The sequence below is a fragment of the Cydia pomonella genome, chromosome 1, assembly GCF_033807575.1.
Source record: "Cydia pomonella isolate Wapato2018A chromosome 1, ilCydPomo1, whole genome shotgun sequence".
NCBI classification, from domain to species: Eukaryota; Metazoa; Arthropoda; class Insecta; order Lepidoptera; family Tortricidae; genus Cydia; species Cydia pomonella.
Genome location: NC_084703.1, coordinates 47,453,423 through 47,477,977, shown reverse-complemented (window position 1 = coordinate 47,477,977; position 24,555 = coordinate 47,453,423). Strand labels below are relative to the sequence as shown.

The 24,555-nt window shown below is 36.7% G+C and overlaps 1 protein-coding gene across 2 annotated transcripts in view; it reads right to left on the bottom strand.

Moving 5' to 3' along the window:
- LOC133529022 (innexin inx1) overlaps positions 1 to 24,555 on the bottom strand; it is an 87,753-nt gene that overhangs the window by 20,583 nt on the left and 42,615 nt on the right. For both annotated transcript variants that reach the window (XR_009801090.1, XM_061866611.1), the window contains exons 3-4: positions 19,420 to 19,527; positions 12,275 to 12,430 (exon numbers count right to left, since the gene is read on the bottom strand). Coding sequence is in view for 1 of the 2 variants with exons in the window: in XM_061866611.1 (XP_061722595.1) it covers positions 12,275 to 12,430; positions 19,420 to 19,527 (264 nt within the window). In the remaining variant the exon portion in view is untranslated. The remainder of the gene's footprint in view (positions 1 to 12,274; positions 12,431 to 19,419; positions 19,528 to 24,555) is intronic.

Sequence of the window (24,555 nt, the reverse complement as noted above, 5' to 3'; positions counted from 1 at the left end):
CCTAAAAATGATGCGGACTACTTTTTCGAGTTCAATCAATATTTTTTATTAAAACTTAAGCCGCATTCAGTCTACTTTTTCGGCAGTCGGTTAACGCTCATCAACCAGTAATCAACCGTTTAGGGAACGGATATGGCACTGAGTAGGCGATGTCACCGCTAGGCTAATTTAGAATGACCTAGGTCAACGAACTAGAATAAATATAGTCTGACTAGAATTCAAAAATGATCCCACGTGTATTGTAATATAGTTCGTGTCATCCACGTGTCATACAAGTCAAGACACGCGTCGTCGTGAATGACACGATCTATCCGCCTTATTCGTAAACGTCTACTAAAGTTGACAAGCCGCTAATAATCGCTTGTCCCTTTCCATCATACGAATACGTCGGAAAGGGACAAACGATTATTAGCGACTTGTCAACTTTAGTAGACGTTTATGAATAAGGGGGCATATCTGTAATACCCGTAAGAGGTTTGACGTGTACAATCTGAGGCAATCAAAACTTTTGTAAGATACTACTGCTGCACGTCAAGCAATGTGTCAAACAAATTTTCAAAAAATTCAAAGTTCCCATGAAATGTTCTCGGTATTTTTTCTGCACGTTTAATGCCAAACCAGTTAGTTTCGATTTATTTATAACTTCCGAGAAATTTGTACCAAATCACGACTATAGGTAAAAAACTTAAGTAAGTCACCTGTTGTATGTAGTTGTGACGTGTTCGAATAGAGATTAGTTTTGTTTGTGTATGTCTTTTAAACATGTATTATCTATTCGAACACGTCACAACTACATACACCAGAGGGCCTACCGCGAACCACGTTCGACGTGTTGCCTCTCTATTGCACTTGTAAATTCGTAGCTAAGTGTGACAGGGAGGCAACACGTCGAACGTGGTTTGCGGTAGGCCCTCTGGTGACTTACTTAAGTTTTTTACCTATAATAGTTCGTTTATTAGCATTAGATAAAAGGTAAACAATCTTGACGTGTTTTTTTATTGAAAACCGCTTGAAAAAAATATAGTTTATATTATGAAAGCAAAAGAATGTAGATAACCGATTAACTTACATTGATATGTATTGATTTGCATAGAAATTTATTATTGTTTTTCTCACTGTTACGCGTATAAAGTAGTTTTAGGTAATATGACAATCAATACAAATAAAATCTATTCTTTCTAAATAATCGTATATGATTTATAATTGTTACATATTTGCTGTAATTTGTTTTTCAAAAGTGATTTTTAATAAAAAAGTACTCCAAGATTAGTTCGTTTTTTTACCATAAGAGAGAAGGCGAGCGGCCTTCTTAAAAAAACGAACTATAGTTCATACAGTTTCTACTTCCTATTTGCGTTTACCGGCAAATGTATAAACTCGCAATAAACACTAATCAATGTGTGAACAGGGGCCCTTTTCTCGAACGGTATTAGACTAATATTATTAGTCTACGAACTGTCAAGTAGTATGGGTTACCATGGCAACACACTAATAATATTAGACTAATATTGTTCGAGAAATGAGCCCCAGGCCCCAATGTGCCCAGCCACACTTATCCATTTTGACCTTACTACATTGGCCAATCCCTTTCATTTTATTAGTGTCAGACCAAGCTAAGTTGGCAGCGATTTTGATAGCCCAGCCTTGCAGTGTTAAGTACACGTCATAATTTCAAAGACGTTTGACGTTTAAAATAACACTTGCACTGTCTGGGCTGTCAAAATCGCTGCCAACTTATCTAGGTCTCTAGTAATATCTGTGATACAAAAAACGCGTCTCATTCATCCATTTAGTAGCTACAACAACGCATTCATGAGTACACAAAAAACGCCTAAAAGCATTGTCACACTTCACTACCCATTCAGTTTTACCCACGTTTCCACCAAAAAAAGCCAAGCGCTCGAGAGTGAAACGGTTTCTAAAATGCCGTTAGAGAAATGACATCTGTTCTAAAACACTTGACAGTAATTAAGTCAAGTAGTCGCTACTGGAACTAATGGATGACAGTGGAGGGTTGTTCTTTGCACCCTGTTCTCACGATGTCATTTGTCCCACTTGAAAAGGAGGCGCTTAAGCCCTTAAATTGACAGAAAACACGGAAGGTCGTGAGTTCAAACTCTTCGGTGCCCAATAGTTGTAAAGGTTAAGAAAAAAATGCAATAAAAACCACCCAAGTGCGAGTCGGACTCGCGCACGAATCTATAAAAACGAGCGAAAAACTCACGTTTATTGTATGGGAGCCCCCTTAAATATTTATTTTATGCTGTTTTTTAGTATTTGTTATTACAGCGGCAACAGAAATACATCATCTGTGAAGATTTCAACTGTCTAACTATCACGGTTCATGAGATACAGGCTAGTGATTGAAGAGCGGACAGCGGAGTCTTAGTAATAGGGTCCCGTTTTACCCTTTGGGTACGGAACCCTAAAAAGAGGGTTAAAGATTATGTCCAGTATAGTAAACGTTGCCAAATTAAAGAGACACTAGATATTTTAGGATTAGTCCAGTTTCCTTACGATGTTTTCCTTCACCGAAAAGCGACTGGTAAATAGCAAATGATATTTCGTACATAAGTTCCTAAAAACTCATTGGTACGAAACCGGGGTTTGAAGCAGCGACCTCCGGATTGCAAGTCGCATGCTCTTACCGCTAGGCCACCAAGGCAATAGAAATATGTTAAGAGGCTGTCAATACCTAAAGCGCGCACACTGTCTATTTGTATCGGAGTAAATGAGATAGCACTGTCGCATGTTACTGGGCCTGGGCAAGGGAATAATAAGAAAAATATGTAAATAAAAAAAAGTGGATTATTAGTGTAATATTTTACTCAACAGCGGTTTAGATATAAATTTTTTGAAATTGTGATTTTAATTGCAGACCCATAAGTCAAAACAATAAAGACATAAAACCGTTTAATTGTGATTTTAAGACCAATCTTTGCAATTAATTTATATCGAGCCGATTTTGTTCAATCATGTATCGAGTACGACCACGGTCTTTGAAATATAATTAATATGAACATATATTTTTCTTACTTGACTAAAACAAATAGTCTTTCTTAAAAAACTGTTTAAGTAACATCAATTTCAAGGACATTCGGTGTTGACAGCCTCTTAAACATTACGTTAAATTTAATTACATTATATAACATATTGTTAAAGCACGCATGCCATTACTATGATAAAATTAATATACGTTTATCAAAACCCATGACTCACTGAGGTTCCTTACTATGCAGCCGACATTTAACATAATTTAGTTCTTCGAAACGTGTGATTCATATTTTTGAATTTAGTATCCTCTTAGCTTGGGAAATCCAATTTAGATATCCTTGATGTGCTCATAAGTCCTGGTAATTCTCGTATTTTATCCCCGGCAAGATCGGCCGAATTTCACCTTCCCATACACACGGAGAATCGTTCTGTACCCCTAGTGTAAATTTAGTCGATAGCGAAACGTGACGTACGCGTTTGCGTTAAGTCTCATTTTGTATGGGTTTTTGAACAGCGCGCCAAGCGGGACGTTTTGGAAAGTCAAAAATCTCATACAAAATGACACTTAACGCAAACGCGTACGTCACGTTTCGTTGTCGAAAATATTTACACTAGGGGTACTGACTTTAAAACTACAATACACAACAAATACTCTTTTCATTACACTTTTTTTTAATGATGTCACTTATTCATATAAAGCAAGTAGCATAAATGAGTTTAACTTTTAAAATACTGACGTTTATAATTTAATATCTTTGTTCATGTTTAAAATTATTTAATTTGATTAATTTAACACCCGTTTAAATTTTCAATCGTGGCTGAATGCCGAATAGGTCTGTGCCTTCGATGCCTCACCTGCCAAGACATTACAAAATGGCGGACGAATGTTTGATATGTCACCGTATTTAAGAATTATTTCGCTTATAATTTAGTTTTTGCTTCCCAAGTGTGATGTAAAACATTGTGTAAGAATATTGCAAACTCGGGTCTTTATTTCTTTCCGGCCTCCGGCTCTCGGGAATTACCACCCTCGTATCCAAAATTTCACTTACCCCCCTCGTTGCACATAATAGTACATACTATTATTGCACACCTCAATAAAAACAATACAGAAGTAAACTACGTGTTGGATTGTAATGAAACTTTGCACATACAATGACATAGGTATATCTAGTCCTGTAATTAGTATATATAGCTCCAGCTTATAAAAGTTATTAAACAAACGAAACAGAGCAATAACAAGGTTTGTATGAGAAACTTAAATTCCCTGTATTTTTTAAGCTACATCAGTGTTGTCACATACAATTTTAGCGAAATGGTAGAACAGGGTGCAAAAATAGGTAGAAATGGGTGGCGTTTAAAATGAAAAATAGGTAGATCTACCACTCAATAGAAGTACATTTATATGATAAAAAAGTGTATATAATGTTTGGAATTATTTATAAGTTTTTAATATTGTGACGTTAGTACACGTGTTTATTAAAGAAATTGAAACAAAAGTTAGGATTTCCATTGTTTGTAGGTAATAAACCTGCTTGTATAATCTGTTTCTTTGGCAAGCTTTCATTAAATCGAATCGAAATTCGGTAGAAATTAAGTAATGTTCCGTCACATGTATTGAGAATTGCTTACAATTGTACCATTTTGAAAAATAGGTAGATTTCAGGCTGAGGGAGGTAGATAGGTAGAACGCAGGCAAAATAGATAGATCTACCGAAAATTTGGTAGATGTGACAACACTGAGCTACATAGACTAATTACAGGACTAGATATACGTTATCCTATTGTAAGTAAAAAGTTTAGAGCAATCTAGATATTTGTTTTAAAATAGAGAGTGTAAATGTGCTTACGTTTGTTTGAAGAACCAAGCTTGCTGAGGACTCTGTATTATAAATGATAAAACCTTTGATATTTGCCAGACGCTTTTCTGTAAAAGAAAAAATCGCGAGGAAACCGGACTAATCTTATCAAGACCTAGTTTCCCCTCTGGATTGGAAGGTCATATTGTAGTGGCTTTCGTAAAGACTAGAGCCTACGCCAACGGAACCCAGGTCCCATGAGCCGTGGCGAAAAGATTTCAATATAAAACATGAGTCAACAACCCTATTGTAGCCTATTTCTACTTACTTCTGAGTGAACGTGTCACATTTTGCATAAAATACTAGATATTTGGTATCGTCCAATGGCTGAAATTATCGTACTTTTGCGTACGACAATACTCTTTGGAACGTACATCGTACGGGAGCTCAAATTATCGTACGTATACGATAATTATCGTACGCCTGGCACCCCTGCGTAGACGATGGTATTAACAGCAACATTGTGACAATCGGTAGACTTTATGTCTTTGGAATAAGGCTTATAATCAGATCGTGTAATAAGTGGACTGTCGCGACGGTTGACCAGAAAACGTTAAATCTCGAAACCGGAAAGGCGGGTTACGCAACGGTACTTGGTACTCTACAGGGAAAGAAACACAGCTTTCTAGTACAGTCGCCACAAGATACATCGGAGCGGCCGAGCTGCTCAATAATATCTGAACACGCTCTAGAGCCTTGACCATAGAGGCGTTTTCAGATATTTGTGAGCACCATGATATATCCGATGGCGGCTGTACAGGTTCATGATCTTGTCAAGTGTCCTTCGTGTTTCTGCAGCTAATTAAGACTAGGGCTTCCACTCCGTAATCCCGGAATTCCGCAATTCCGGAATACCGGATCGATTTTGGACCTTTTATAATTACGTTATTGTAAGCCACAATTCCGTTAATACGGATTTAAGTTTTTTTACTTGTTTATTGGAAATACCAACGAATACAGAATTCATTTTATTCTAAAATACATTAAACCATATGCATTAAACGAACTTACTAAGTAGTAGCGTAGCGGTTATTCCCCGCCTCGTGTAATAGTTTGGGTTGAAGATGGTTAGTTGTTCTATCACAAGTCTAGTGTTAAATAAAAATAAATTTTGTCTAACAAACAATAGAGTTCAATGTCGTTTCAACGTTCAACAAATATTGCAAGAGGAGCTCCCGAATTATGGATACTATACACTGGAGCGATTCGGGTAAGTCCCGTAGGGGAATTCCTCGAGTACTACTTTAAAATTTCGAAGAATTTTTTATTCAGTGCAGGATCTTCCACCGTCGATTGCAGTTTAGTGATTCGTGCGTGTTTTATTGTTTTTTCGGTGTATCCCGAAGTCAGACGCGTACTTTTACAAATCGGATTATGTGAGAAATTACCCAGTATACTAACGCCTAACAATGTAAGTATTACAATTTTTACTTATTTTTTTACTGTTTTATAAGCAGTCTTAGGTTTTATTACGAGTTCCATTTCAAAGTGCATCTGCTCATGCTTTACGTACGACCAGTATCCGTCTACTATCTAGTCTAGGTCACGTATATTTTTTTTAAACGTTTTTTATTTTATTTTACTGAGTAGGTAAACAAGCACACATGCCAGATGATGGAAAGTTTACTTCGTAGCCCAGTCCAACTTAATAACGCGACCTCAATATTAGAAATAGTAGTAGTTTCATAAAAATTAAACTCACGTTCACGGTGGATTGTATCGTCTTAGGTTGACATTACTTGTACCAGAAGCATGTGCAATCTAGAAATTTAACGGAGGTAAGCAAGAGTCGTTGACCGCTCAGTCCATCGAAGGCCCATCATGGCTGGATACCGGTATCGTGGTGGAGAACCAGCGATGGACGTTGATGGCAATGACCGGGACAAAAAAGCGTGTCGCTGATCACGTCCAGTACGGGTTGGAATGCCCTTAGACGAGGCTTTTTGTGGTGGTTAAGCTTATCTGATGGCAATCGGATATACACGGAAACATTTTTTTCATGTTATAGGCAGACGGATGATGGTAAGCGATTACCGCTGCCAAGAACACCGAGGGGTTGTAAGTGCGTTTTTTTTTTCGATTTCGATGTTGGTCCCATAGTGAAAGTTGCTGAGTATGACCTATATAGTATATATTCCCCCGTAAATGATTGCAGGTGACAAAAATAGCCTGTATACTTGTGATAAGGTTTATGAATGTGCCTACTAAGAACCTACGTCACAGTGTGGACAGTATCACTAATAAATAAATAAATATTATAGGACATTATTACACAAATTGACTAAAGTCCCACAGTAAGCTCAATAAGGTGTTGAGGGTACTTAGACAACGATATATACAAGTCAAGTCAAGTCAAAATATTCATTATTCAAATAGGCCTAGCAACAAGCACTTTTAAATCGTCAAATTTTACAAATATCATCTTAATCTAAATATCAGAGCAATTTATTGATGCAGTTATTATTGTTCTAAAAAAAACATTGAACTATTATAGATATGGTAAACTTAATAATAAGAATTTCACAAAAAGATCGTCAAACATCATATAAATATTTATAATATTTATATATATAACATATAAATATTTATAAATACATAGAAAACACCCATGACTCAGGAACAAATATCCATGCTCATCACACGAATAAATGCCCTTACCAGGATTTGAACCCGGGACCATCAGCTTCGTAGGCAGGGTCACTACCCACTAAGCCAAACCGGTCGGTCAGACTATAAACTTTATTTCAAAGCGCTTAAGGTTCGTAATAAGTCGCTTAATTGCTAAGTACATTATGCTTAGGTCCGTTTAACGCAAGATTCCCAGAATTCATATCACAAGGATGCCTAGAATACTAAATTACTTGCGCATGGGAAATATGTTGTTTGAATGCTAATATGAGGTTTACTGGTATAATATATCTTGTTCCGTTGCAGTAAGGTTTATTTTGGCTTGAAGGAACGGACGGTACCTATATGTGTACAGAATGCGCGATTTATGCGATGCAGCTCATGCGGCAAATATTCGATTTGACTTCTTAAAAAATCGGTTACTTACGTAGTTACCCGTTTTTCCTTTCGAAGCGAATATTTCCTAATTTATTCTCTTTATCAAAAAATGGTCTGTGAATACCCCTATTCATTTTGAAAGATCTATCCAACGTCACCCAACATCATAAGTTGAATGCGAATAAAACACTTTCGTAGTGAGGTACCATTAAAAAAAATTTTTTTTTTTTTTTTTACTATTTTGCTTACATGATTTATTTATGTATACATGTCAAATTGCAGCTTTCTAGCACTAACGATCACGGAGCAAAGCCGCGGAAGGATAGACAGACATGTAGAAACTATAAGGGTTGCTAGTTGACTACAGAACCCAAAACATCTCATTCAATGGAGAATTTCATTGAAATTATTAATTGTCTTTACCGGGTAAACACCGTAAAAATAAAAAATAAATGTTGGACGTAAAAGTAAATTAAAAGAATGTTAGGCGTAAAAGTAAATTAGAAGAATGTTGGGCGTAAAATTAAATTAGAAGGAAACAAAAAGAACGGCGAGCCGCGCAAACCTTGCGACGGGAGATAAGGCCGTCGCGTGGGTTTTACCGTTTATCTCCATTACCCTGAAAATATACTTCTGTTTAAAGTTTTGCTCGTCAGATCCCTCGGTTATATCACTAGTTATTTTATACTACACACAGTAAATTTACTGCCATCTTTCGACACATGATTATAACTTATAACGTTTAGAATGCCATTTGACTTTGCGCCTTATTCTTTCACTGATATGTGTTAAACTAATAGATGAAAGGTATTTTGATAACCCTAAATAGCCGAAAGGGATAGTGCCATTAGAAAGGGACAACATGATTGGTCCCTGAATCGCTGTCAAACTTCGGTTTCGTAGGAAGTTTCCTTTCTGTTCGATAGTACTATTATTCTGTGCTATAACGCAACGAGGCTGCGTCTACGTTTATAGTGAAATCATGACGAAACATTGCAAAACTCTAATCTCAAATTGCTATTGTCGTCCTATAATATTCGCATGGACAGGTTGGGTAATGACAGGGACAAGTAAATAATAGAGACTGTAAACCTCTTTAGGTGGTCAACATTAATCAGAATCAGGAGATCGAAAGAGCTCCCGATTCTGGGTAGAAATAACATTTAGGTAGAAATAACTTTTCGCCTACAAACTGTCATGCAGTTTGGCGCGAAGCTTTAAAGACAGTATTGTACATTAAGGGTTTTGTATAAATAAATTAAAAAAAGAGGAAAGGGGACGGCCGCTTCTCCATACAAACGTAATCAACATTTTCCTCTATGGATATTGACATTACGGATAATATTTTGTGATGATTTGATGTAAATTAATCATAGCTATGCCCTTACATTTGAATTTTTTCGATGTTTTGATTATTGTACAAATTAGAAGCGAGAAACAGATTTCATACAATTTTTTTAAATGTATGAAATCTCTTATGATAATTAAAATTCCATAAAAGTCAGAAGAAAAAGAGGATTACGTTTGTATGAAAAGGTAATTTCAGTGTCCTCCACTTTCATCTTCATGTCCTAATAAAGAAAGAGTAGCCAACAAGCTTAAATAAAATAGCCCACCTACATAATAACTATATGAAAATGCCGCCATTTGTAAATTTTTTCTTTGTTTGTGCAATAAACTTTAAATAAATAAATAATATACGATTATATATAATTGGACGTAACTCAGGGAAATGGATCCAACACACAAAAATCTGTCAATAATAATAACTTAAAATACTACCAAAAAGTAATTGATTTGAACGTCAATTTTTGACGGATTCGTTTAGCTAGTTGTCGTGCGTTTGGTAGTCTTTATATTTTACTCGTCAATGCCTGACTCCACTTGTACAGGTGATCAATGAAATTAAATTTTGGCAAAAAATGGGTACAATCGTGTTAGAGATTTACGCGAAAACGTTTTGTTTGTTGAATAGGTCAATATCTATTAGTTCAATGTTATTTACAAATACTATTCTATACATTGAATAACCACAAAAAATATTTGTCTCCGACGTTACGTGGGCATGCTAAATTTTATCTAAACCGGACATCGACATCGGAAACGATTTCTATTCGTTTCTACAAACAAAAAAAAAATGACAGGCGGCCCTAGGGTTGCCAGATCGTCCGTGGCATGTCTTCCCGACAAAGTAAATATCCCGAAAAACAAGTATCATTTTATAAAACAATAATTTTAAGACACCGATTTGAACTTTCACGATTTTTTTACACATTGTTAACTAATATAAACGGGACTTTATCGCGTATTTAGTTTTAAATTTACCTCCGACGTTTCGAGGACGGCGTTGTCCCCGTGGTCTCGGAAAAGACTGGCTAAAGTTGACATCAACATCTAGCCGAGCAAGTTTTTCGAACTACCCGCACTTGGCCTTGTTTATTGACTTGAACATTTTGCGTACTAGGGATGTTACTCTGTCGACACAATGCCTTCGAGACCACGGGGACAACGCCTGTAGTCCCCATTTTCCTCTCTAGCAAAAAACAGATTACATAATTTTTTTGAATATTTAGAAACTTTTATTATAATGTAAAATTGGAAAAAAATCAAACGTGTACAAGAAAAATAGCATTCAAATTTGAATAGAACTTAATACAATCATGATATCTTCTTCTTCTTTGTCGTTGTACTCTTTGCAGAGCGTCGTGGTCAACTGCTGTCATCAGGCGCAGATGTTGCTTGCCGTATGATTTTTTTTTTCTTTCATTAAGAAACAAACGGTCGTTTACAATTTGCGGTATTATTAACTATTGCATTTTAAAGTTAGACCTACGGTTTCCTTAATTAAATATAAGAGTGCTAGATTTTAAACACCGTTTTTTTTTTGCTACGGAACATCTGTTTTATATATATATACGAGTATACATATAATGCTAAGCTTACTTAAATATCTGCAGAGTTAAGTACCTACTACTAAGTTAAGTACTACGATTTATCGCCATTTTTCGCAGTTGGGGATACGGTGGGGGTTGGATATACTAGAGAACTTTTTAGTCGAGTACGTTTGTTCTCTGCTCAGGTACGGAATTCTTCTGTGGGGTAACTCGAGCCATGTCGAACTTGTATTAATAGCTCAAAAACAGTGCATAAGAGCTATATGTAATGTAGACATGTTAACATCATGTAAGCCCCTATTTAAGGATTTGAAACTTTTGACTGTACCTAGTATATATATTTATGAAGTTTGTCTATTTGTGAGACTTCATCCGGAATTCTCCAGTAAAAAAAAAGATTCAAGATAGTTTATTCAAGATAGTTTATTAAGCTCAAAAGTTTACACCTAATACATAATTTCTTATAATATATTACATAGGATTCATTGTCCAAGAGTTTTTCGCTGATACTTACAATAGGTATAAACCTGTGCTATAAGTACCAGTTACCTTCCATTTGTCTCTATATACTTTATACATGTATTATATCTAGACGGGTGTTATTTATAATCATACTGTAAAGAAAGTTATAAAAGATGTATGTAAGTTCAACACAAGGTACCCTGAAAGACTTATTATCCCGCCTAAAAAAACAAAATTGTATGGAAAGAATGCGCTATGTATGTCAATTAGTATTTATAATCGTTTACATGATGATATCAAAAAATTACCATTTAATTCATTTAAATCTAGGTTAAAAAAATGGTTAGTAGATAAATGTTTCTATAGCCGTGACCCTTTTGTCCTGCTGCAACGCACACAGTATGTAGGTAGGTACTTTTATTTTATTTTATTGTTTATTATTTATGCCTATTTTGTTGTCTCAATTTTCTTTTGTGCTATTTTTATTTTGTTCCTGTAATAATTTGTGTTCTTTATGATGATTTAAACTTTATATTGTGTGTTTTTGCAGCTGCCAAATAAATGATTTATCTATCTATCTATCTATCTATCTATAGTGTCAATGATTATTTTGATTATTACGAGAATATTCTTAACTGATAGGTATAATTATGTATTTTTAAGCTCTTTTATTTTATTGACATTGCTAATCTCCTAATTATTTTAATTAATACTATCAATGTGTTGTAAAATTACTAATGTATTTTAATATTGTTATGTTTTCCTGCTTGTTTTAATTATATTGATCTGTTATGACCTCGTAAATATGGAATGAATACCTACGTGTAATTTAATAATTTTGCATGCCAGCTGCTGGTGAAATGTGTGTTTTTCCCTAATATATTGACCATCTTTTGTACCATGTTTCAAGCAAAATAAATGATTTATGATTTTATGATTTTAGGCCACGAAGCTTGCTGAGTTGCCTAAGTACATAGTTGCGATTATATTTCATTGTAGGTAATTAGTACTAGTATTATGACGGTGGGACGCTAGTGGTTAAAACTTGTAAAAACTTACCTTCTGATACCGCAGCAGATACCCAATGAGCAGGTCCTTCTTCTTCTCCTTCTCCTTGCTTTTGCAGACGCTGACGTTCAGCCCCATGACTATGGTCCTCATGAGCCCGCCTTCGAAGAAGTCCCACAGGAACTTGGGCGTGTAGCACATTATGGCCTGGGGACAATCCATAGTATATCTCAAATCCTACAATCCACAGAACATTCTCAAATTTTCTGGAAAGTTTTATGAGAATATTCTCATGTAAGTTTCCACTTAGAAAGTTATTTTTTTTTATACTACGTCGGTGGCAAACAAGCATACGGCCCGCCTGATGGTAAGCAGTCTCCGTAGCCTATGTACGCCTGCAGCTCCAGAGGAGTCACATGCGCGTTGCCGACCCTAGCATCCCCCCCCCCCCCTCCCGCTCGTTGAGCTCTGGCAACCTTACTCACTGGCAGGAACACAACACTATGAGTAGGGTCTAGTGTTATTTGGTTGCGGTTTTCTGTAAGGTGGAGGTACTTCCCCAGTTGGGCTCCGCTCTAGATCTGGAATGATATCCGCTGTGCTGTGCCCTACCACACAAAGCGAGATGACATTCACAATTATTATTATTATTAATCATTTATTTCAAGTAACTTTAGACTCACAAGCCCATACCTCTCTTTTAGACGTAGTTCCTGTTCAGATTAGGGATTTTTACTCAATGTTGTTAACTGTTGACGACTGTTTCATCTAACATTTACGTCGCTCATTGGCGTCTATTTCAAGTGTTATAGAAATAGAAACTGTAAGAAGGTTTAGCAATAAATGTGCAGAAAATAAATACCTAAAACATTCATTGGGGACTTTGCAATTTAGGAAAATTCTCTTTGGCACATTGCTAATCATGAGATTTTTTTTTTCTTAAAGAACAAAAGCTGGGTATTTTAAAATATCACGAATTTTGCCTTCTAAGTTGAATGTCCTAATCATCTTTTATGTTTTCAACGTTAATAAAGATTGTTGTAATTAGTTTCAACATAATTAATAAATTAAAACTATGTATGGGGTTCTTCAAAAAAGGAGTGTACAGGTTTTTAAAGGGTCGGCAACGCGCATGTGGGAGAATCCACTTTTTAACGTCACTCGTTGCCATGGTTACGATTAGTTGTCCAGGGGACAAAAGTTCATTGAAATACTGATTTTATGGTACTTAAATGTATCAAACTTGCATTTTTGTGGTCGTTATAACCAATGTCCATAATGGGCCCCCTACTAAGCATGTTAATAGAACGGCATACAACGTCTCTTCAAACAAACTGTGCCACTGTTGTCCCTTGGACAACGGGACAGGATAACAAAACAAAAAAAGTTGATTCACCCATGTAACACCTCTGGAGTTGCAGGCGTCCATAGGCTGCGGTGACTGCTTACCATCAGGCGGGCCGTATGCTTGTTTGCCACCGTCGTGGTATAAAAAAAAATGTTTCTCCAGTCATGGACAAAATGGCGCCATTTCTTTTACAACAGATAAAAAATAATGAAACTTCAAACTTATGCAGCTCAATGTCTCTTCTTTATGGTAAAATGTTGCCAGTGTTAAAAACTGACGTTATATACTTATTTTACAGGATGTGTGGTTTACGTTACGTCTCATTATTGGTGCCACGTCCATTATAGGGATGTTTGCTATAAAAATATATAAAAAGAGAAAGTAGCTATGTCTTTTTGTTACCTCTTCACTGGATTTGGATGAAATTTCGTATGGAAATACTTTTAGTCCCGGGGAAGAACATTAGATAGTTTACAGTACATATGGTGCTACTTTACGGTACTAGTGCGAAAATTAGCACATTACGTTACTATGTCGAACATTTAAAGGGCCATATGTACTGTAAAACGTTGTACGATACATGTGCGAATAAGTAATTCGCAACTCGTGTCGATTTAAAACACTCCCTTCAGTCGTGTTTTAATTTATCGCCACTCGTTTCGAATTTCCTATTTTTCGCACTTGTATCGTAATGTACTATTACAGTACATATAGCCCTAATTTACCGGCTACCGCCCTAGTGCGGTGACTATACGTGCGTATGTCGAAACTTTAAAGGGCCATATGTACCGTAAAACGTGCGAAAAGGTAATTCGCAACCCGTGTCGATTTAAAAAACTCCCTTCAGTCGTGTTTTAATTTATAGCCATTCGTTCCTACTTTTCGCACTTGTATCGAAATGTACTAATTTCATCCCGGAAACCATCCGGGGGTGATTTTTTTTCTATAGAGCCAACTTGAACATTTTAAGGTTCTTGTTGGAGTCTGCCTTAGCAAATATAGTTCAGTTTCCGTATTATTATTTTTTTATTAAAACGTGTAAAAAATAATTATAATAACTTTCAATTTTGCGGTAGCCTTTAAAAAAAATCGCAACACCTAAATGTAGAAGTTTTACTGTTATTCACAGTTGACAAATCTATAGTTTACGCACAGTATTTTGTAAATACGCTACGTGACAGTGAACCAGACAAAGTGTTAATTTGATAGTCATGAAAATTTATGGGTCAGTTGTTTAAGAGGAAATACCAGCTGAGCCCTTTTATATCTCAGAATTGAGAATTGTTTACTTGACTGTTTTTTGTAAATAATGTCAAACGATCTTGATTTTCCTGCGGATCAAATGTCTATATAGGACTCATGGCATTTGAGCAACACAAAGGTCAGAAATGAGAGTTAAAGTCTGACGCTCGCACTCGACGATTGAAACGCCTCTAAAACAAGGTTAGGTGATGTGACGTCACATCATATAAGTCTGTCCTAAATGTATGGAAGATCAAGGAAATTGCCATTTTGACCCTGAAATATTGCGTTTATGTGTATGGTTGTCATACAATTTATTTTTCAATAAAATGTAAGGAATCGAATTGTACCATTTTCTTCTCTATTTTTGAAAGACAAAAAAAAATTTTTTTTGAGACTTCGGAGCCTTGTATTTTTTTATACAATACAATACAATACAAATATACTTTATTGCACACCTCAATACAAATTACAAAAATTTAATTTTAATTTTTTTATAATCTCAATATATTTTTTTAAATTCCACTTTTTTATAATGGATGGCTCATTTTCTATCCATTTAACTAAATTTTATTATAATATTCAACATGTGTCAAGTACCCAATTTTAGGTAAATATCTCTGTCGCGCTCCTAAAATTAGTGCGATAAGGACAAGTGCAGCTTAGGTGCACAATCTTGCGTAAAAATCTATTTGCTCAATCAATTTTGTTTGACTTTTGCCTCCTTCAAAACTTAACCAATCGTAACGAAATTTCGGTAACGGAATGAGGAAGAAATTATCTAAATCAAAACGGTCCGACCGTTTACTGTGGCCAATTTTGTATGCCAGGCGTCTGTTTACGGCACATTTATATGGCCGGTATAGCGCTTTTTAAAACTTAGTTTTTAAAAAAACAAGAATAACAATAAAATCTAAACGTACAGACATAGGTACTGGTAATATAAATAAATAAATAAATAAATAAATAAATATTATTGGACATTATTACACAAATTGACTAAGTCCCACAGTAAGCTCAATAAGGCTTGTGTTGAGGGTACTTACGAGACAACGATATATATAGAACTCATTTAAAAAATATTCATCTAGGACCTAAATCCTGAGAGGAAATTGTCGATAACGTTTGTATGGAAAATAGAGGGACATGTTGAGAATAACACCTCGATTTCTGAGATTATTACGCTAAATTTTTCGTCTAAGCTGCAGCTGTCCTTATCGCACTAGTTTTAGGAGCCGCCCCCGTCAACGCGAGGGAGATACAATTCTCAAATCTGAGAAGAGTTCAGCTCTTATTTCCTCTTAATAATAAAAGACGATTTAAAATCTAGGGTAAATCGTTATGACCATGACCTCATCTCGTAATTGAGCCACACAGATTGCGCAAAACATGTCAAATACTACAAATAGATGAATCACACATAACTGTTCAGATCATTGACTCGACCAACTGACCAGATTCTTCGCGACTGTCAAATTAACACTGCAGTCTGCGGTGGCATCATGGTTCCATTTTTATAACTTGTCACTATGCCCGTCACTTTCACGCTTACATACTTGTTAGAACGTGACAGGCATGGTGACAAATGATAAAGAGCCGACCATCATAGCCTTACTGGTTCATTGTCACGACTGTTAGTATGTTTATAAAATACTGTAGACGATAGAAATAGATGCGAATTAAGGTATGGGAAAATTAAATTAGGACTTCCGTGTATGAATTCGTCGCTAGAGGCGTACATTTCGACGCGATGTACGGTCAACCAATTTGATTCCTAGGCCACTATAGAACCATGTCATAATGACTTCTACGACAGTGCTTATTGAGTGATGCATGTCATGTATAGAGTACTTAAAGCGACAAGGTTCTATAGTGGTCTAGGATTCAAATTGGTTGACTGTACATATACTTAGTTAGGTCATAAGTTCTGTTACAAAGGTTCTGACCGATAAAATGTAATACAAAGTTTTTAAAAATAAAATGTATTGATATAACATGATGATTAGAATTCATAACAAAAACTATTGTAGACTAAAACTAAAATATGTTTAAATTAAATATAATTATGGCCCCTAAGCTTTAAATAATAAGCTTTAAAAAAAGTTTGCCATGATTTGAAAACTTGTTTTATACTGATTAAAACGTAATATAATTAGTTTAAAATTTAGATCGCGACTTTATTTACTAATACTTGTTTACTTTGGGATTGTCTTGAGATGCCAATACGCGGCTGGATTGTGAAAAATTATATTTTACAAAAAGGAGTAAAAATCAGTGTTATATTATTGAAATAGGCGCAATTGGTTATATGCATGAACCTACTTTATTAAAATGTTAATTTATCACCAGCATTTAGTTCTCCGACAAGTCTGTACTTCAGCTAATACCCTTCAAACTTAAAGTACTTGTCAATAACACGCTTATTTTTGCCTACCATCCAACGAGTAGGTTTGGTAAAACATGTACCATCAGTCGTAAAAGTGCATGGCGACTTTATCAATTAATTCATTCATAATTTCTCCTTGCAATTTCGCAGCAGCAGTACAGTTTCAATTTTGGTAGTACAATACAAATGAATTATATATCTAAACAAAAATAAATGACCAGCTTTTGTTTTATGCAAGATTTAACCATGTAAATAAAGAAAAATAAATAAATAGGAATCAAAATCACCTTGAACAGCGCGCGTATTTTTTGCATGTTTTTTTATAACTTTTTCCCGAATATTACATTGCATTGCATAGAATTATGCAAAGCTAAAACAGCAAATTACGTTTGTGGTCAAAGAAATTTATTTTCTCAAAAGAAATTTAACATTTCACTTTAATTATATTGTGAATAATTCAGCATTAAATAAGCTTCCAACCCACATTATATGAAAATATGAATAATAAGGGTTATCTGCTTTGCGAAAAGGAGATGGCGGGACGACTTGGACGCATTCTATCCAAAATGGTGGGAAAATGCCAATGATAGGGTCAAGTGGAGAGGAGCCCTTTGCCCAGCTGTAGGACAATAAAGTAGGCTAGCAATAAAAGGATAATCTGTGCCTTTTTTATACATTAACAAATTATTTATCAGTAAAAATCTTTGTGCCAGAACTTATGACCTGACTAAGTCAGCCAGATGTCATGCTAATAGAGTTACTTTCCGTGATCTCGAATGAGGAAATCCGTAAGGAGACCGTTAAGCTCTTACTCATCTTAAGTAGCAAAGTGGTCGTACGTTTGCATACGTAAGCAGTACGGCTACCACCAGTTAGACACTGACATATTCGCTAGCGTGTGCCAAGAGAATTTGAAATAGAGGTGGATTGTCAAAGAAAACTTTGTAGCAACAGTAAATTTACTGCCATCTTCCGACACATGATTAAAACTTTTAGGACGCCATTTGACTTTGATCCTTATTCTTTTACTGATATGTGTTAAATTTGTTAAATATCAAAAAGGGGCGCCATCTAATAGATCAAAGGCCAAAGGTATAGCAGCATTGTTTCGAGCGATGGCGCCATAGCCTTTAGGTTGTGCCCGGTAAGATGGCGCCACCTTTTTATATTTAAGAAATTTAACACATGTCAGTGAAAGAATACGGATTAAAGTCAAATGGCGTTCTAAAAGTTTTAATCATGTATCGAAAGATGGCAGTCAATTTACGTGGCTACAAAGTTTTCTTTGACAATACACCTCTATTTCAAATTTTCTTTTTGTGTGTTTAACTTAAGCATTACGCATAATAGTGCGAGCGAGATGTAAGTTACGCAGAGGTTAGCGAATGTCAGATTGAGACTGCTAAGGCAGTCGTGGTGGTTAACGTAATTTATCCCCTTAGGTATTTAAATAATACACGGTGTAATAAGAGGTCCGGAAAATTTTTAACCACGCATTTCTGGGGCCAAAAGAATTAAATGATATCGGTTAAACTGGCACTTTAAATGAGTTTTTTTTCGTTAAACCTAGTTTTTGCAAAGTGTTACTTTCACTTTTTGACATCTATCAATAAGGTTATTTAGACTACGCCCCATAATTAGCGTTGGTAGAAACTAGTCTTTTGGGTCTAAATTGAAGAACTCGACTTGTTTTTCCGATACTCAGAGCTTAAAAAACTTCTGAATCATGTAAGTTCCGAGTCGAGTCCTTCATTGAGTCTTTTTTAAGCGCAACTCAGAAGGACTCGAGTCTCCGGAAAAGACTCAGTCAACAATTTTATAGGTTTTACCTAAACAATAGTAAAGTAAATAGGCGTTATTATAAACACCGCATTTCGAAGTTATTTGCAAAAAAATACAAGTTCTCCGAAAAGGACTCAAGTCTCTACAAAAGACTCGAGTCTAATAAGTTGAAAAGAACTAGAGTTTCATCTTGATTATGAGAGTCTGAAAAACTGAGTCGAGTCTTAAAGCAGAGGACTCCAAGGAGTCGAGTCTTAACCAACACTACCCATAATGGCATCATCGCTATCAAAAAGGCGTTTTGTACTAAGTAACAACACGAAGATGTTTTTTTTAAATTGGTATTTACTCTAAAAGTAGGCGAATTCGAAAAAAAAGTACTTAATTTTAGTCTTTAAATTTGTCAAATAAAATAAAATGACATGAACATAGGCTAACCTGAAAGAAGAGCACAAAGCACACCCACTGGTAGTACGTGTAGTATTTCTTCTCGTAAGTGCCATCGTACGGGTTCCTTACCCCTGGATGTGCCACTTCTTTGCCGACCTGCGAAAAATAAAGATTATATTTTAATGGATAATAAGGGCTGCCCCACAGCGTTGCTCTGACGTTGCGTCGAACAGCAGCCATAGAGTTGAGTGGACTCCGCCGCCCGGGAGACGCTAGTGTTGAGCGTCGGCGTCTGTACTTGCCGCAAAACTGGCAACTGAGATCATAATGCTATCTCCTTTACCCTTGTTAAGACCAACCAAGAATGCCACTGCCCTCGCCACTTAGTTTTGTAGCAAATATAGTCAGCGCTAAGGAAAAAGGCGTCGCTGCAAAGTTGCACCGAGCAGCATCCATAGAGTTGAGTAGACTCCGACGCCCGGGAGACGCTAGTGTTGAGCGTCGGCATCTAGTCAGCGCTATGGAAAATGGCGTCGCTGCGCAGTTGCGTCGACGTTGCGTCGAGCAGCATCCATAGAGTTGAGTAGACGTCGACGCCCGGGAGACGCTAATTTTGAGCGTCGGCGTCTAGTCAGCGCTATGGATAATGGCGTCGCTGCAAAGTTGCGCCAACGTTGCGTCGAGCAGCATCTATAGAGTTGAGTAGACGCCGACGCCCGGGAGACGCTAATGTTGAGCGTCGGCGTCTAGTCAGGGCTATGGATAATGGCGTCCCTGCAAAGTTGCGCCAACGTTGCGTCGAGCAGCATTCATAGAGTTGAGTAGACGCCGATGCCCGGGAGACGCCTAAGAACACTGCTTTTAGGATCCTATACATTTATACAAGGCCTCACGCGGGGCCGCGCGTTGGGTTTCACATGCAGTTGATTTCGATACCACTGGCACTGGCAGTCATGTGGTATCGAAATCAACTGCACTGGCAGTGGGACTTAGTCAATTTGTGTAATAATGTCCTATAATATTTATTTATTAAAAAAAAAAATCGTCCGAATTCTTTAGACTGAATGAAGGTGCACTGACCTAATAGGCACTATGGCAGCATTGGCAGCCAATCATGGAATATATCAAAGAAAAGACTTAGAAGATGCCTAGCTTGAAGATTAGCTGATTTTAATCTAAAATCTAGGCTACCGTGGACTGGACTAACCTATTAATAAGGCAACCAATTACAGTTAGATACATAAAATTAGGTTTCATTTGCTATAATATACGATTAAATAACAATAAAAAAAAAATTTTTTTCTGTCCATACGCAATTGATTTGCCCTATTTGCAGTGTGTCAATGTGAATATTATCTATCAAGTATTTCTTACCACAAATAAATAACAGATGAGGGTAGATCTTTTTAATTTTATTTAGAGGGTAGATATTCCTTATGACGTATTATGGCCACTAACTTCGCACGCGTTAACTACTAAATAAGTCAGTATATGATGACAGGAAATTCAATTATTGGATCACCCGCTCAAGATACGCTTGTGAGCGAAAATTTAAGTCCGCAGCATACTCGGTCCATGTAAACGTAGTTACACTCTCATTTTGAAACGATTAGCTAGATTGCTCTGAAACTATTGTACAATAGCTCTTCAGGTGACACACCTGAAATCTCCACTCATTCGCGCGCTAAAATTTCTGAACCGCGCTTCTGTCATGAGCCCCTGAAAGTGATTTGTTTGCAAGTCGATGGGAAAGTGTCTGTATCTGTCTGAAGTATTGTGAGGTGATGGATGGTAGTGGTATTTTATAAAACTGTTGTTGTAAAGTGTTGTGTACCGTAGCGTATGTTGTCTAGCTCTAAATTGTACAGCGATTTGGTTTAGACTGTCAGACTGTATGAATTTTGTTTGAATAAATGAAATAAAATAAAAATATGTTGTTATTGGGTTATTGGAATTATGATTTTATTTCAATTAATCAAATTTTTAAATGATATAATTGGTCGGGAGTCAGTGCCGGATTAAGACATTTTGGTGCCCTAAGCATTTCTAGACCATGGTGCCCCCTCATCAAGATTACATTGAATTTTCTTGGTAAATTGAGTGACGTTTATTGCCGCATTACTGCTGAGAATAGAATTTTCAATCCGTCACATCATTTTATCACCGAAATTGACAGTACTGCAGCAGTAATGTTCCAACAGTAGGTAAGGTCAAGTGTAAGCAAATTCGAAGACCGTGCTTCGCATAAGGGCGGAGGCCAAGCCGACCATTGTCCAAGTGTAAGCGAAGACGTAAGACATAGGCCGTACTCCGCACAGGCAAAGGCAGAGCTTCAGTAGGGGCCACGGGTGCCAACAGCCACAAAACCACAAATGTCTTGAATAGCAAATTATTGTTTACGAAAACGGGACTTAATTGGGTAAGTTTTAAAATTACCTCTGACCAGACGTTTCAAGGACGGCGTTGTCCCCATGGTCTCGGAGAAGACTGGGTAAAGTCGACATCATTATCTTGACGTTGGAGGTAATTTTAAAACTTAGTCAAACGCGATTAAGTCCCGTTTTCTTAAATAATAATGTGTCACAATTAGGCCAATACAATTAGATTTTTTCGAATTTGGACCTAAAAATACGTATAATCCGAGTTTGCTCCATTCCAGGAGGTGTGCATAAATGTTTCCTCTTTTTCAGTTTTTTGCTTGTAAATCGAAAACGGTACGGCCGACGGAAAATTTGTTCTAATTACGTGTATTATTAAAATTGATATCTGAGGATTCGAAATGTAATTTAACTATGTTCTTGCAATAAAATATATTGATTGATTGATTTAAGGTACCTTAATATGTATTCGTAGTAAATTGTAGAAAAAGGTCGATATTTTTTATTTTTGGTAAAATCATGTTAATAATCAGAAAACGCTTTCTTACCAGTGTCTGATCCACCAAGTGCTATTGTAATTGATAGTGGGTTCCTTCTACATCGAGTGGTTTGGCAATCCAAAGGAAAAAATTATCTCCTAAGGATCCCAAAATGTGACACCTCCTGGGATCGAGCAAACTCGGATTACACGCATTTAGGACCAAATAAATGTATTAAAACAATTTCCAGCATGCTGGGAATTAATTCCTAAAAACGCTATTTTTTGATCTAATTTGATTGGCCTAAAACGTGAAAATCAGTGTTTTTAAAGGCAAAGTCTAAGGCTAAACGCGCAGAGCGTTCGGTCGGCGCTTACGGATGAGGCCAAAGGTCGAGCTGGAAGAAAGCAAGGCTTGAATTTGAACAATGGCGAGGTATGAATAGCTGGACGTCCGGAGCGTCCGATCGCGGCGCGTTATCATATAATACAACCAATGGCGAGGTGTGAGCAAGGCAGCATGGATTTGGATCCATGGCCAAGCGAAAGTGAGACAGTTTGCATAAAGTAGAAGGTAGAAGGCCTGGCGTCGCATAAGACCTAACGCCGAACTGCAAAAGAGTGGCTTGAAATTACGGTCCTCCTACTGCTCGGCCTTTGGCTTAACTCGAAAGCGCAACTTGATAAGATGCTTTTGTTTTTTGGCCTTCGCGGGGCCCTTTATAACACTTTGACAATTAGGTCGCAGGATCGCGGCTCTGCAGCAACTCGGCCTGGCCATCTGATACATCTGGTGTGCAAGAGAGCAAAATACGCTACAAAATCGGTAAACTACGTCGAGAAAATCGGTTGGCCACAAGCCCGACGGTAAGATTTTTTGGCCATGAGCTTTGATGGCCTCCGCGTAAGGTTGGAGATGTGCTTACGTGTTCTCACTCTCTTACGACCTTTCGTTATTATCAGATGGGTACTTGCATACGTATCAAAAAGTTTCGTGTACATAAGTATTACACTACGACTGCGATGCGGATGTAGCCTGCGTGTTTTTTTTTCCTACGATTTTGGTGCCCCCCTACGCGTGGTGCCCTAAGCAAGTGCTTATTTTGCTTAATGGTTAATCCGGCACTGTCGGGAGTCGACGGCCTACCACTCAAAGGATAGAATAAGGTATATCATGCCTGATGCAGCTTCAGAGGGCCTACCGCGAACCACGTTCGACGTGTTGCCTCTCTGTCGAACTTGTAAATTCGTACGTAAGTGTGACAGGGAGACAACCCGTCGAACGTGGTTCGCGGTAGGCCCTCTGACACCATAGTTAAAAAATACAGCGAATTTAAATTTTATTAAAAAAAATATATACTAATTACAGGCATAGATATACCTCATGTCATTGTATGTGCAAAGTTTCATTACCAGACAGGAATCCGTGGGGCAAAATTGTTTGACAAGTAGGGAGTTCCTGTATGTAAACTCAACTATCGATGCTAGTTCTATATACTAGTGATCACTCAAGAGTTTGCTTGTAAAAATATGTTTTTATTAAGAATAAAAATATATTTAAATAATAACTCAATGTACTCTTCTTCGTTTTTAAGACAAGACAATTTTATAATTATACTCCCTTAATTTTAGACGCTTAATACCCGAAAATATAGAACAAATTCTGGTCGTTTACTTTAACAATAGTAAATGAGACATTCACGAAGAAAAAAATAGGGATGAGTAAAATTATAAAAGTGGTAAGTAACACTACAAAAACTAGGTTTTACGAAAAAAAAAAATTTAAGTGCAAGTTTACCAGTAACATTTACCTTTATGTACAAATAAATAAAAAAAAATGGAATATAAACAAAAAAAAATTTTTTTGGTGACGTTACATAATCTTACATAACATATTTTCCTTCTTTTAGCCTCAGAAATGAGTGGTTAAAATCTTTCGGGTTCCACGTGTTACACCGTGTATAAAGTAGTACAACTACACTTACAAATCATTCCCATATGTGCCCATATGGGTACAGATGGGAATACATCTCTAGAGTATGCCTGCGCAGTTTTGCCAATTGCACAGGTAAAACGTGGCGTATATGGCATTCGTTCTAACCAGCTTCGACTGTGCAGTTGAACTGTACAGGTTAAACTGCGCAGGCGTATAGTGTGTATGGCCAGCTAGAGAGCCAACCCGACCTCAAGAGCAAAGAAGACTTTTTAAGTTTTTGACGCGCCCGTGACTGTACAATCCACCCTTAGGGCAATACCCGTTTGAAGGTAGGCAGTAGGTGGAACAATGCGGGCGCAGGCGATTGTAAATGTGTTTATTTATCTATCTAT